The 10,114-nt window shown below is 35.3% G+C and overlaps 2 protein-coding genes across 2 annotated transcripts in view; both read left to right on the top strand.

The window, feature by feature from the left end:
- The first annotated feature begins 3,743 nt into the window (after nt 1-3,743).
- Nucleotides 3,744-10,114, top strand: part of LOC134820324 (kinesin-like protein KIF2A) — a 104,570-nt gene continuing 98,199 nt past the window's right edge. Inside the window, exon 1 of the mRNA XM_063830554.1 lies at nt 3,744-3,758. The gene's annotated coding sequence lies outside the window, so the exon portion shown is untranslated. The remainder of the gene's footprint in view (nt 3,759-10,114) is intronic.
- On the top strand, nt 4,061-10,051 carry LOC134821040 (uncharacterized; the record flags this gene model as incomplete). Its single annotated transcript, XM_063831707.1, is given in 12 exon segments — nt 4,061-4,216; nt 4,495-4,598; nt 4,733-4,842; nt 5,065-5,178; nt 5,639-5,843; nt 7,565-7,752; nt 7,953-8,085; nt 8,478-8,612; nt 8,777-8,965; nt 9,230-9,361; nt 9,505-9,693; nt 9,857-10,051. Coding segments are annotated over 12 exon segments (1,844 nt in total), but the record flags the coding sequence as incomplete, so codon positions are not given.

Here is a 10,114-nt window from a genome sequence, read left to right as displayed (position 1 = left end):
AAAAGAAAAATACACATAAGATTTAAAGGGGTTTTTAAAGAGGTTTAAAACCTAATCCCTCAAGTTTTTCCCAAATGGTTCCCTTCATTTTCGTGGAAAAGTTCTTGTAAAACTCTAACCAAGTAAATACACTATAAATAAAACTATAAATAACTAAAATACACTTAAAATTTAGAGGTTTCTACAGGTTTTTTTAATACCTAATTCCCCTGCAAGTGGTTCCAAAGTGCGCTTACAGTTGGGGCTTTTTGTTCTTGAACACTTACCCCAAGTAAACCAAAAATTTACCTTTAAAACCACTAAAAATTTCACTAAACACCTTAACTACAAAATCCCCACTAATGTCTTATAAATACATTTTAAAATACACAAAAAGACATTATAAATCTATATAAACCTACTTGGTTGTTAGGTTTTTTTTTTTTTTAAAAATTTTAAACCCCCCCAAAGTTTTGGAAAACCTTGACCTTGACATCCTGTACAAAGTAACAAGTGTAACAGTAAGTGTTTTTTAACTTGGAAAAACGTACGGGGAATTTTGTAACTAATGTACAAGGTAACTAGGGTTGAAAACTTTGGTAACTGTACGGGGGTAATAGGAAAATATGTAACTTGGAAATAGTGTTGTAACTATGGTAACTAGTGTTGTAACTATGGTAACTAGTGTTGTAACTATGGTAACTGTACAGGGTGCAAGCTATTGAAAAGGAGCGTTTATCGAACAAAGAGAGTTTCCTTTTTGTGTAACTAGTGTTGTAACTATGGTAACTGTACAGGGTGCAAGCTATAGAAAAGGAGCGTTTATCAAACAAAGAGAGTTTCCTTTTTGGAGCAGTTTCTGGAGTGTTCGCCAAATGTGCAGTCCTTCCCTTTGACGTTACAAAGAAACGATTACAGGTGAATAAAACTAGTAGTGTTGTAAAGGTGTTGTAACTATGGTAACTAGTAGTGAATAAAACTAGTAGTGTTGTAAAGGTGTTGTAACTATGGTAACTAGTAGTGAATAAAACTAGTAGTGTTGTAAAGGTGTTGTAACTATGGTAACTAGTAGTGAATAAAACTAGTAGTGTTGTAAAGGTGTTGTAACTATGGTAACTAGTAGTGAATAAAACTAGTAGTGTTGTAAAGGTGTTGTAACTATGGTAACTAGTAGTGAATAAAACTAGTAGTGTTGTAAAGGTGTTGTAAAGTTATGGTAACTAGTAGTGAATAAAACTAGTAGTGTTGTAAAATGTAAAGGTGTTGTAACTATGGTAACTAGTAGTGAATAAAACTAGTAGTGTTGTAAAGGTGTTGTAACTATGGTAACTAGTAGTGAATAAAACTAGTAGTGTTGTAAAGGTGTTGTAGCTATGGTAACTAGTAGTGAATAAAACTAGTAGTGTTGTAAAGGTGTTGTAATTATGGTAACTAGTAGTGAATAAAACTAGTAGTGTTGTAAAGGTGTTGTAAAGTTATGGTAACTAGTAGTGAATAAAACTAGTAGTGTTGTAAAATGTAAAGGTGTTGTAACTATGGTAACTAGTAGTGAATAAAACTAGTAGTGTTGTAAAGGTGTTGTAACTATGGTAACTAGTAGTGAATAAAACTAGTAGTGTTGTAAAGGTGTTGTAGCTATGGTAACTAGTAGTGAATAAAAGTCGTGATTCAAGGTGATGTAATGTTGGGACAATGCACTGACTTTTAGAAATGAGCTGATAATAACTGGTAGTGTAACTATGGTAACTATTAATGTAACTATAGTAACTAGTAGTGTAACTATGGTAACTAGTAGTGTAACTATGGTAACTAGTAGTGTAACTATAGTAACTAGTAGTGTAACTATGGTAACTAGTAGTGCAACTATGGTAACTAGTAGTGCAACTATGGTAACTAGTAGTGCAACTATGGTAACTAGTAGTGTAACTATGGCAACTAGTAGTGTAACTATGGTAACTAGAAGTGTAACTATGGTAACTAGTAGTGTTACTATGGTAACTGTACAGGTACAAGGATTTAGAAAGGTGATACAGGAGGGAGGGTTAGAGAGTAACTATGGTGTAACTATAGTAACTAGTAGTGTAACTATGGTAACTGTACAGGTACAAGGATTTAGAAAGGTGATACAGGAGGGAGGGTTAGAGAGTAACTATGGTGTAACTATAGTAACTAGTAGTGTTACTATGGTAACTGTACAGGTACAAGGATTTAGAAAGGTGATACAGGAGGGAGGGTTAGAGAGTAACTATGGTGTAACTATAGTAACTAGTAGTGTAACTATGGTAACTGTACAGGTACAAGGATTTAGAAAGGTGATAGAAGAGGGAGGGTTAGAAAGTGTACCAGTTTACAAGGGACTTGTTCATTGTGTTACAACAGTGTACAAACACGAGGGTATACTCGGCTTCTACAAGGGTGCTTTGCCTAGCTTACTAAAGGTCAGATCTTACCTGATATCTTCAGAACTTGTAGATTAATGGGGGATTTATATCTTATTTTGTTATTATTTGTTATATTGAGTGCTTGGTTATAATAAGTTATAAAATAATCTGATAATGAACCACCTTAGCTTCGGTAAAAGATTTATTGTTAAGTATTTAGCTTCTGACTATTAAAAATTACTAGTACATTTAACTAATTATATATTTTAACTTTATAGCTAAATGTGTCATATAGTTCAATGTGTATTATATAATACAACTATTACACTATAATATAACGTTATAAATAATGTGTTATTTCAGGCGTTTGTCTCTACTGGTACCACCTTTATGACGTTCAACTTCTTCTCTGGGCTTGTCACAGCCTCCAGGACATACAGAAACGGTCTGAGCTAATTATTATACTTGATAGGGACTTTGGTAGGAAACTAGTTTATTTATTATCAACTAAAAATTACGAGAAACTAAAATGACAGTATTCATTACTTAAATTAATTATATTTAATTACATTTAATCTATTGGCAGTAAGTAGGTATTTAAGTAAGTAGCTACCCCTCATAATTAAATAATTTACACCACTCCATCATAATTATATATAATCACCCCTTCACAACATCATCCCTAGCTGAAGATGATTTATACATGTATTTTGAAAGCTTCTGCTAAAACAAAATTTTCGTATCACTTACATGTTTAAACAAATCCCCCTTCATGCTCCTTCATAATATTTACTATCCCGTATTTACTTCCCCTTTCATTACCTTATTATATAATTGCGTATTCTTTTTTGTTACCCGGTCGGAAGTTTAATTTATAGCTAAATAGCTAAAAATAGGACCGAAAGTTTATTTTATCTTTTTTATTGTGACCTTGTTTGTACCAGTGTTTTGATCTAAATTATTATAAGAAATGAAATATTCGCATATCAGTCAGGTTAGGGGAGGGGTTTGGAAAAGCTGACTGTAACTTATACTCAATAGCTATGACGTATACTCAATAGCTATGACGTATAAAATGGTTACGAAGGGCTCAGGGAGAGGTTCTAAAATAGTAAACATCTGGCTTGATTAATATGTTTACATTATCATAAGATATGCGAATGATTCATGATAAGTTTTGTTAATTTATTTCTAGGAGAAGTTTATGTTAAATATTAACCGTGAAAGTTTGTTTTCAGTAAGTTATGTTTTGATTTAAGTGTTAACCCATAATTTGTGTGCTTCAATGCTTAATGATGTACAATTCTGGACAAACACATAAACTAGATTCCTGACGGTAAACCATGTAGTAACCACGTCACTAGTTTGAAACAGCAAATCTATATTACATTTATTGAGGTGATACTCCCTTGTGAGCCGGAACTAGTCACAAGCCGCTCGAGATACTAATATTATGTCGTTTTCATGTCTGACTATCATCAACCGTTTTTGCAGCCTGGGTTTAACAATATAATGAACAAAATAAATCCTTGTGTTGAATAACGATAATTAGTTAATAAGTTATTTAGTTAATAAGTTATTTAGTTAATAAGTTCATTACTTAATTAGTTAATTAGTTGATTAGTTGATTAGTTGATTAGTTAATAAGTTAATAAGTTAATAAGTTAATTAGTTCATCAGTTAATTAGTTAATTAGCAGTGATGATATGAACCTGACGTATGTTGATGTGGAGGTACACAACAAACCCCGGGTCTCCATACACGGCTCACTTCCCCGCTCATTATCATGTGACTTGATAGAGGGCTTCCTGAGTGAGGTGTGTGAAAACAGCTCTGATACCTTCACCCTGATACGGGTAAGTGTAATTAGTTAATTAATTAATTAGTTAATTAGTTAATTAGTTAATTAGTTAATTAGTATAGTATTTAATTAGTTAATTAGTATATTAGTTAATTAGTTAATTAGTTAATTAGTTAATTAGTTAATTAGTTAATACGTAAATTAGTATAGTATTTAATTAGTATATTAGTTAATTAGTTAATTAGTTAATTAGTTAATTAGTTAATTAGTTAATTGGTTAATTAGTTAATTAGTTAATTAACTCTGAACTAGACCTGAAAGACGCCCACCCAGGAAGGAGATACAGTGCTACTCGGAGAGTTCGAGGTGTCCTTATCAGCTGAAGATATTATTAAGATAAAATCCCATGATCAGCAGGTCTTCTACCTCAGCTTCGGGTAATTCTTGTTAATTAGTTAATTAATTAATAAGTTAATCAGCTGTACCCTTGACTACCACGCTATTTGGTGATCTGTGAAGGCTCATGTTGCCATAGTTACACCACTAGTTACCATAGTTACACCACTTTCAGAGGGTTATGTGAACTATGTAGAAGACAGGAAGCTTTGTTAAAGCTAGCTGTTACAGAGAGGATAGAGTTGGGGGTTGTGGAGTTCTCTTCTAATACATCTCATACTTCAGGTGGGGTAATTAGTTAATTAGTTAATTAGTTAATTGGGTATATATAGTTAATTGGTTAATCAATTAATTGGTTAATCAGTTAATTAGTTTATCAGTTCATCAGTAAGTCGGCGTATAAATACTTAGTTACTAGGTTAATTAGTTAATTAGTTAATTAGTTAATTAGTTAATTAGTTAATTAGTTAATTAATTAATTGATTAATTAGTTAACAAACTACCCAGGTAGCGGATACTTCACCCCTGATACTGGATCTCAACTCAGTGACTCAGAGTTTACTGGACATGCCTACCAAAACATAGAGGAGCCATTCGAAATGCTGGATATCCAGGATAGTGGTAAATTATTTAATGTTTAGTGTTCACTGCTTCGTCACGTGTACCATAAGGGTTTAATAATAATTAATATTTATGATGGCAATGAAGCGGAACTACATATATATTATATAATTATATAATATCATGTATGTGCTATTTAAAAAGATACAGTTAATGACACTAATGACGGGGGGAGGCAATGGTATAAAATGCCCCCCCCCCCCGGCCCCCCCACTAATGACAGTGAAATGCAAGCACAATGATGCACAGCTGATATTATATTAGTTATCTTTGTGTCGTCTCTTTTTTTACATCGTCGACGTTTACTTTGAACATGTTTTCTTTATATATATGATTATCTAGCTGAGTTAAGTGTTCAGTGCTAGTGTCTGCTTTTATTTCAGTGTTAGTTTTCAGTGTAAGTTTTCATACTTATTTGTCAGTGTTGGACAACAACACAGTACTACTCTAGTTTTCTCAGGATTTGGTATGATAATGCAGGATGTAGATACGTTTAACGAGCTAGGCAGAAGAGACTCTCAGTTCCAAACTATGGAGGTAGATACCAGAGAGGAGGGTTTCAGAGAGGAGGGTTCCAGAGAGGAGGGTTTCTCCAGGGGTGACATGTTTGAAATACCTTCAACATTCCAGTACCAACCCTCTTCTCCTACCATACTAGACTACAGGTGATTAGTGTTTTAAGTACCTCGATTTTTTATTTGATTTGCTTTTTGAAATTTTTACAAATAGTACATAATATACAAAGATACAATACAGCAAAGAGAATGAGAAATAAACGACATTAGAGGCATTATGTTGTGTAAAATTCGTACTAGACCATATTGTAGAAATACTAAACGCATGGGTAACTGGACAAGTGGTACAAGTTCTGGGGGTACCTCATAGTACCTCTTTAAGACGTGTCCCTCAAAGTATCTTGATATGTGAACTTAAACAATTTCAGTTAGCAAATTATTCTGATGATTTACCGTTTATCAAGCTTCTTTAGGAATAGAACTTTGAATACCTCAATCTTGTCTTGTGTCATCCTCAATGACCTTGTAAGATGGTCATTCAAGAAAAATTCAGTCAAAAATTATACAACCTATTTATACTTTTAATCTGAAGGGGATGATATTACAAAATAAAACACGGAATTATAATAAATTAAACTGAAATAGTTTGTGTTAATAAATTAACAGTTAGTTATATAATTCACTCAATTAACCTCTCTTACTAACCTCCCCAGACCTTGTACCCGATTCCAACTATAAACTAACTACTAACTAAAACTACTACACTAAAATATCACTAAATAATACCCGGACTATTAAAAGTCTTTACTTCCTAAGATATAATACTAATTAAAACTATGCTTATACACTCCATTCTTCTTCTAGGTTTCTACTCTTGTTGTGATCCTTCTAGTTGTCTCTATTTCTTCTCTCCAATACACTTACACTACAATAATAAAAACACCTGAAATATTATTCATATGAAAAATCAGGATGATAATACTTCATACCCAGGAGGAGACAAGGGTACGGCAGAAAAGCTCGTCTTCAAAAATCTTTCTAAATCTCTTCTTATCCAATTTACCCAGGAGTAGACAGAACAGTAGCTCCCCGGTCCGGGGTACCAGACCCTCCTCTATAATACTTCATACCCAGGAGTAGACAGGACAGTAGCTCCCCGGTCCGGGGTACCAGACCCTCCTCTATAATACTTCATACCCAGGAGTAGACAGGACAGTAGCTCCCCGGTCCGGGGTACCAGACCCTCCTCTATAATACTTCATACCCAGGAGTAGACAGGACAGTAGCTCCCCGGTCCGGGGTACCAGACCCTCCTCTATAATACTTCATACCCAGGAGTAGACAGGACAGTAGCTCCCCGGTCCGGGGTACCAGACCCTCCTCTATAATACTTCATACCCAGGAGTAGACAGGACAGTAGCTCCCCGGTCCGGGGTACCAGACCCTCCTCTATAATACTTCATACCCAGGAGTAGACAGGGCAGTAGCTCCCTGGTCCGGGGTACCAGACCCTCCTCTATAATACTTCATACCCAGGAGTAGACAGAACAGTAGCTCCCCGGTCCGGGGTACCAGACCCTCCTCTATAATACTTCATACCCAGGAGTAGACAGGACAGTAGCTCCCCGGTCCGGGGTACCAGACCCTCCTCTATAATACTTCATACCCAGGAGTAGACAGGACAGTAGCTCCCCGGTCCGGGGTACCAGACCCTCCTCTATAATACTTCATACCCAGGAGTAGACAGGACAGTAGCTCCCCGGTCCGGGGTACCAGACCCTCCTCTATAATACTTCATACCCAGGAGTAGACAGGACAGTAGCTCCCCGGTCCGGGGTACCAGACCCTCCTCTATAATACTTCATACCCAGGAGTAGACAGGACAGTAGCTCCCCGGTCCGGGGTACCAGACCCTCCTCTCCTGTTAGGTTCGGGAGGATGGACATGACTCTGAGGGGAGATCAGGGTGATAAACCCGGGGAGAGTTCCCACTCTGGTTACCATGACAACTACACTCCCTCTCCTGACAACTACATTCCCTCTCCTGTTGCTAATGATGGTGAGCTTCTGCAGAGTTTTATTTTTCTTTCTTATGGTTTGAACAATATTTAATAATAGTTGGAATCTATTCTGATATTCCACTTGATGTCTTCTAATTAACTAATTAACCGATAAACAAATTAAATTATTAACTAAACAACCAATTAACTAATTAACTCATTAACTACTTAATTAATTAATTAACTAATTAACTTACAGAGGAATTCTTGGTGGAGCGAGGAACCCCGTTACCTTACGGCAAATCTAACGTTATCGGAGCGTTAAATGAGACTCTGCAAAAGAAAGGAGAAAAACCTGCAGATATTATAGTTACTCCACACAGCCAGACCAGGTCTGCATTCCAATGTAGGATTAGTTAATTAGTTAATTAGTTAATTAGTTAATTAGTTAATTAGTTAATTAGTTAATTAGTTGATTAGTTAATTAGTTGATTAGTTGATTAGTTGATTAGTTGATTAGTTAATTAGTTAATTAGTTAATTAGTTGATTGATTAATTAATTGATTAGTTAATTAGTTAATTAGTTGATGAGTTTAATATTTATCGTGACATTTCGAATGGAGTTAGTTATTGCACATGATGTCACGTGGTGCAAATACTGTGTTCTGATTGGTTAGTTTGTGTCACGTGGTGTAAATACGGTGTTCTGATTGGTTAGTTTGTGTCACGTGGTGTAAATACTGTGTTCTGATTGGTTAGTTTGTGACCTTTACGTCCTCTTCAGCTTCTCAGCAAAAGTGTTTTTCTCCTTCCGAGGAGTGCGCCATGAGTACGAGTCAGATACTAGATTTAGAAATAAAAAAGATGCGAGAACGAATGCTGCTCATGTTGGTTACGTTGCTCTTAGCGATCTTATTAGGTAAGTGTATGATTGTATTATTGTTATTGGAGGGAAGAGGAAAATCTCAGAAAGAGAGGACAATTTGTATTGTGATATTAAGAATATTATGATATCTGAAAAATGTGCCACGCTATAATTGTTAATAAAGTCATATACTGCAAGTAGTAACAATATCTGATCAGGCCGGCCCACACAGCCTCTCCACTAGTAGTACGAGACTCACAACGGACCACTCCTCCTGGGAAGTGTGGAGTTACCATGGTTACTCCAACTAAGAACTATAAGAACCTCCTTCAAGAGTTCTGTCAGAAGAACAGTCACCCTGCTCCCGAGTACACTGCGTTAGATGTTGGGGACCAACACTCTCACGCGTTAGTTTTTATTTACTTAATTAGTTATTAAGTTATCTAACTTATTAAATTATTAAATTATTTGATTATTTAGTTATTTATTTATTTAGTTATTTAGTTATTTAGTTATTTAGTTATTTAGTTTTTAGTTATTTAGTTATTTAGTTATTTAGTTATTTAGTTATTTAGTTATTTAGTTATTTAGTTATTTATTTATTTAGTTATTTAGTTACTTAATATTATTAAATTATTTGATTATTTAGTTATGTATAGCACACAATTCAGTTTTGAAGCGACTGTTTCTGTGAAGCTGAATACCGGAAGACTGATAAAAGAAACATCTGATCGGCTGGACACGAAGAAGGCTGCTACCTTTCAAGCTGCAGCACGTGCTTACAATTCTATACTTGGTGGACAGTAAGTACTGTGTAACTAAACGTATAATTATAATACCCCTGTTTACCCTAAATTATGCTTTCTTTGTTGGTAATTAAGATTTGAGACAGAAAAAAGTTCTTAATTGATAATTCTACAGGAAACTAAATGTTTTTGTTATGTAGCAGGTTGGGAAACGGAACACGTGATTCAAGTCCTCAACCCTCCACTCCTGCCAAGTCTGGTGTTACCATGGTTACTACTGGTGTTACCATGGTTACTACTTCTATAAACTGGAAGAACAAGCTTCAGGAGCTGTTTCAGAAGAACAGTCTCTCAGCTCCTAAATACACTCCTTCACCTGGCCTTGAAGGGTGCGTTTTATTACAGATTTATATAGTTTAAGTAAGTTAATTAATTAATTGAGAAACTTGTGATAATTCATGAACCTACCACAGTGTAGTTACTTGTTGTTTCACGTGATTTGTTATTTTAACACTCAGATCAGTATTTCCTTAAAAACTAAAACAATTTCAGATTCAAATCCACAGTTTACCTGGAGCTTGAAAAGGACGGATCTAAAAGTAGAAGGTTCACTTCAGATCTAAAAAAGAACGTGAAAGCAGCAGACATGCACGCGGCAGAGTTAGCGTACAGAGCTCTGGCGGAGAACACCTCTGAGATAGGACAGATTGGAAGGACCTGGGATTTCAGGGACTGGCACAATTCCAGGTCTTACCCTGCCCCGCTATACGATACTAGGGTTGTCAGGACCTATCCTAAGAGCGGCTTGTA

Source organism: Bolinopsis microptera, chromosome 9 (assembly GCF_026151205.1).
Source record: "Bolinopsis microptera isolate Bmic1 chromosome 9, MBARI_Bmic_1.0, whole genome shotgun sequence".
Classification (NCBI taxonomy): domain Eukaryota; kingdom Metazoa; phylum Ctenophora; class Tentaculata; order Lobata; family Bolinopsidae; genus Bolinopsis; species Bolinopsis microptera.
Note: the sequence above shows the minus strand (reverse complement) of the source record. Positions and strands in the feature narration are given on the sequence as shown.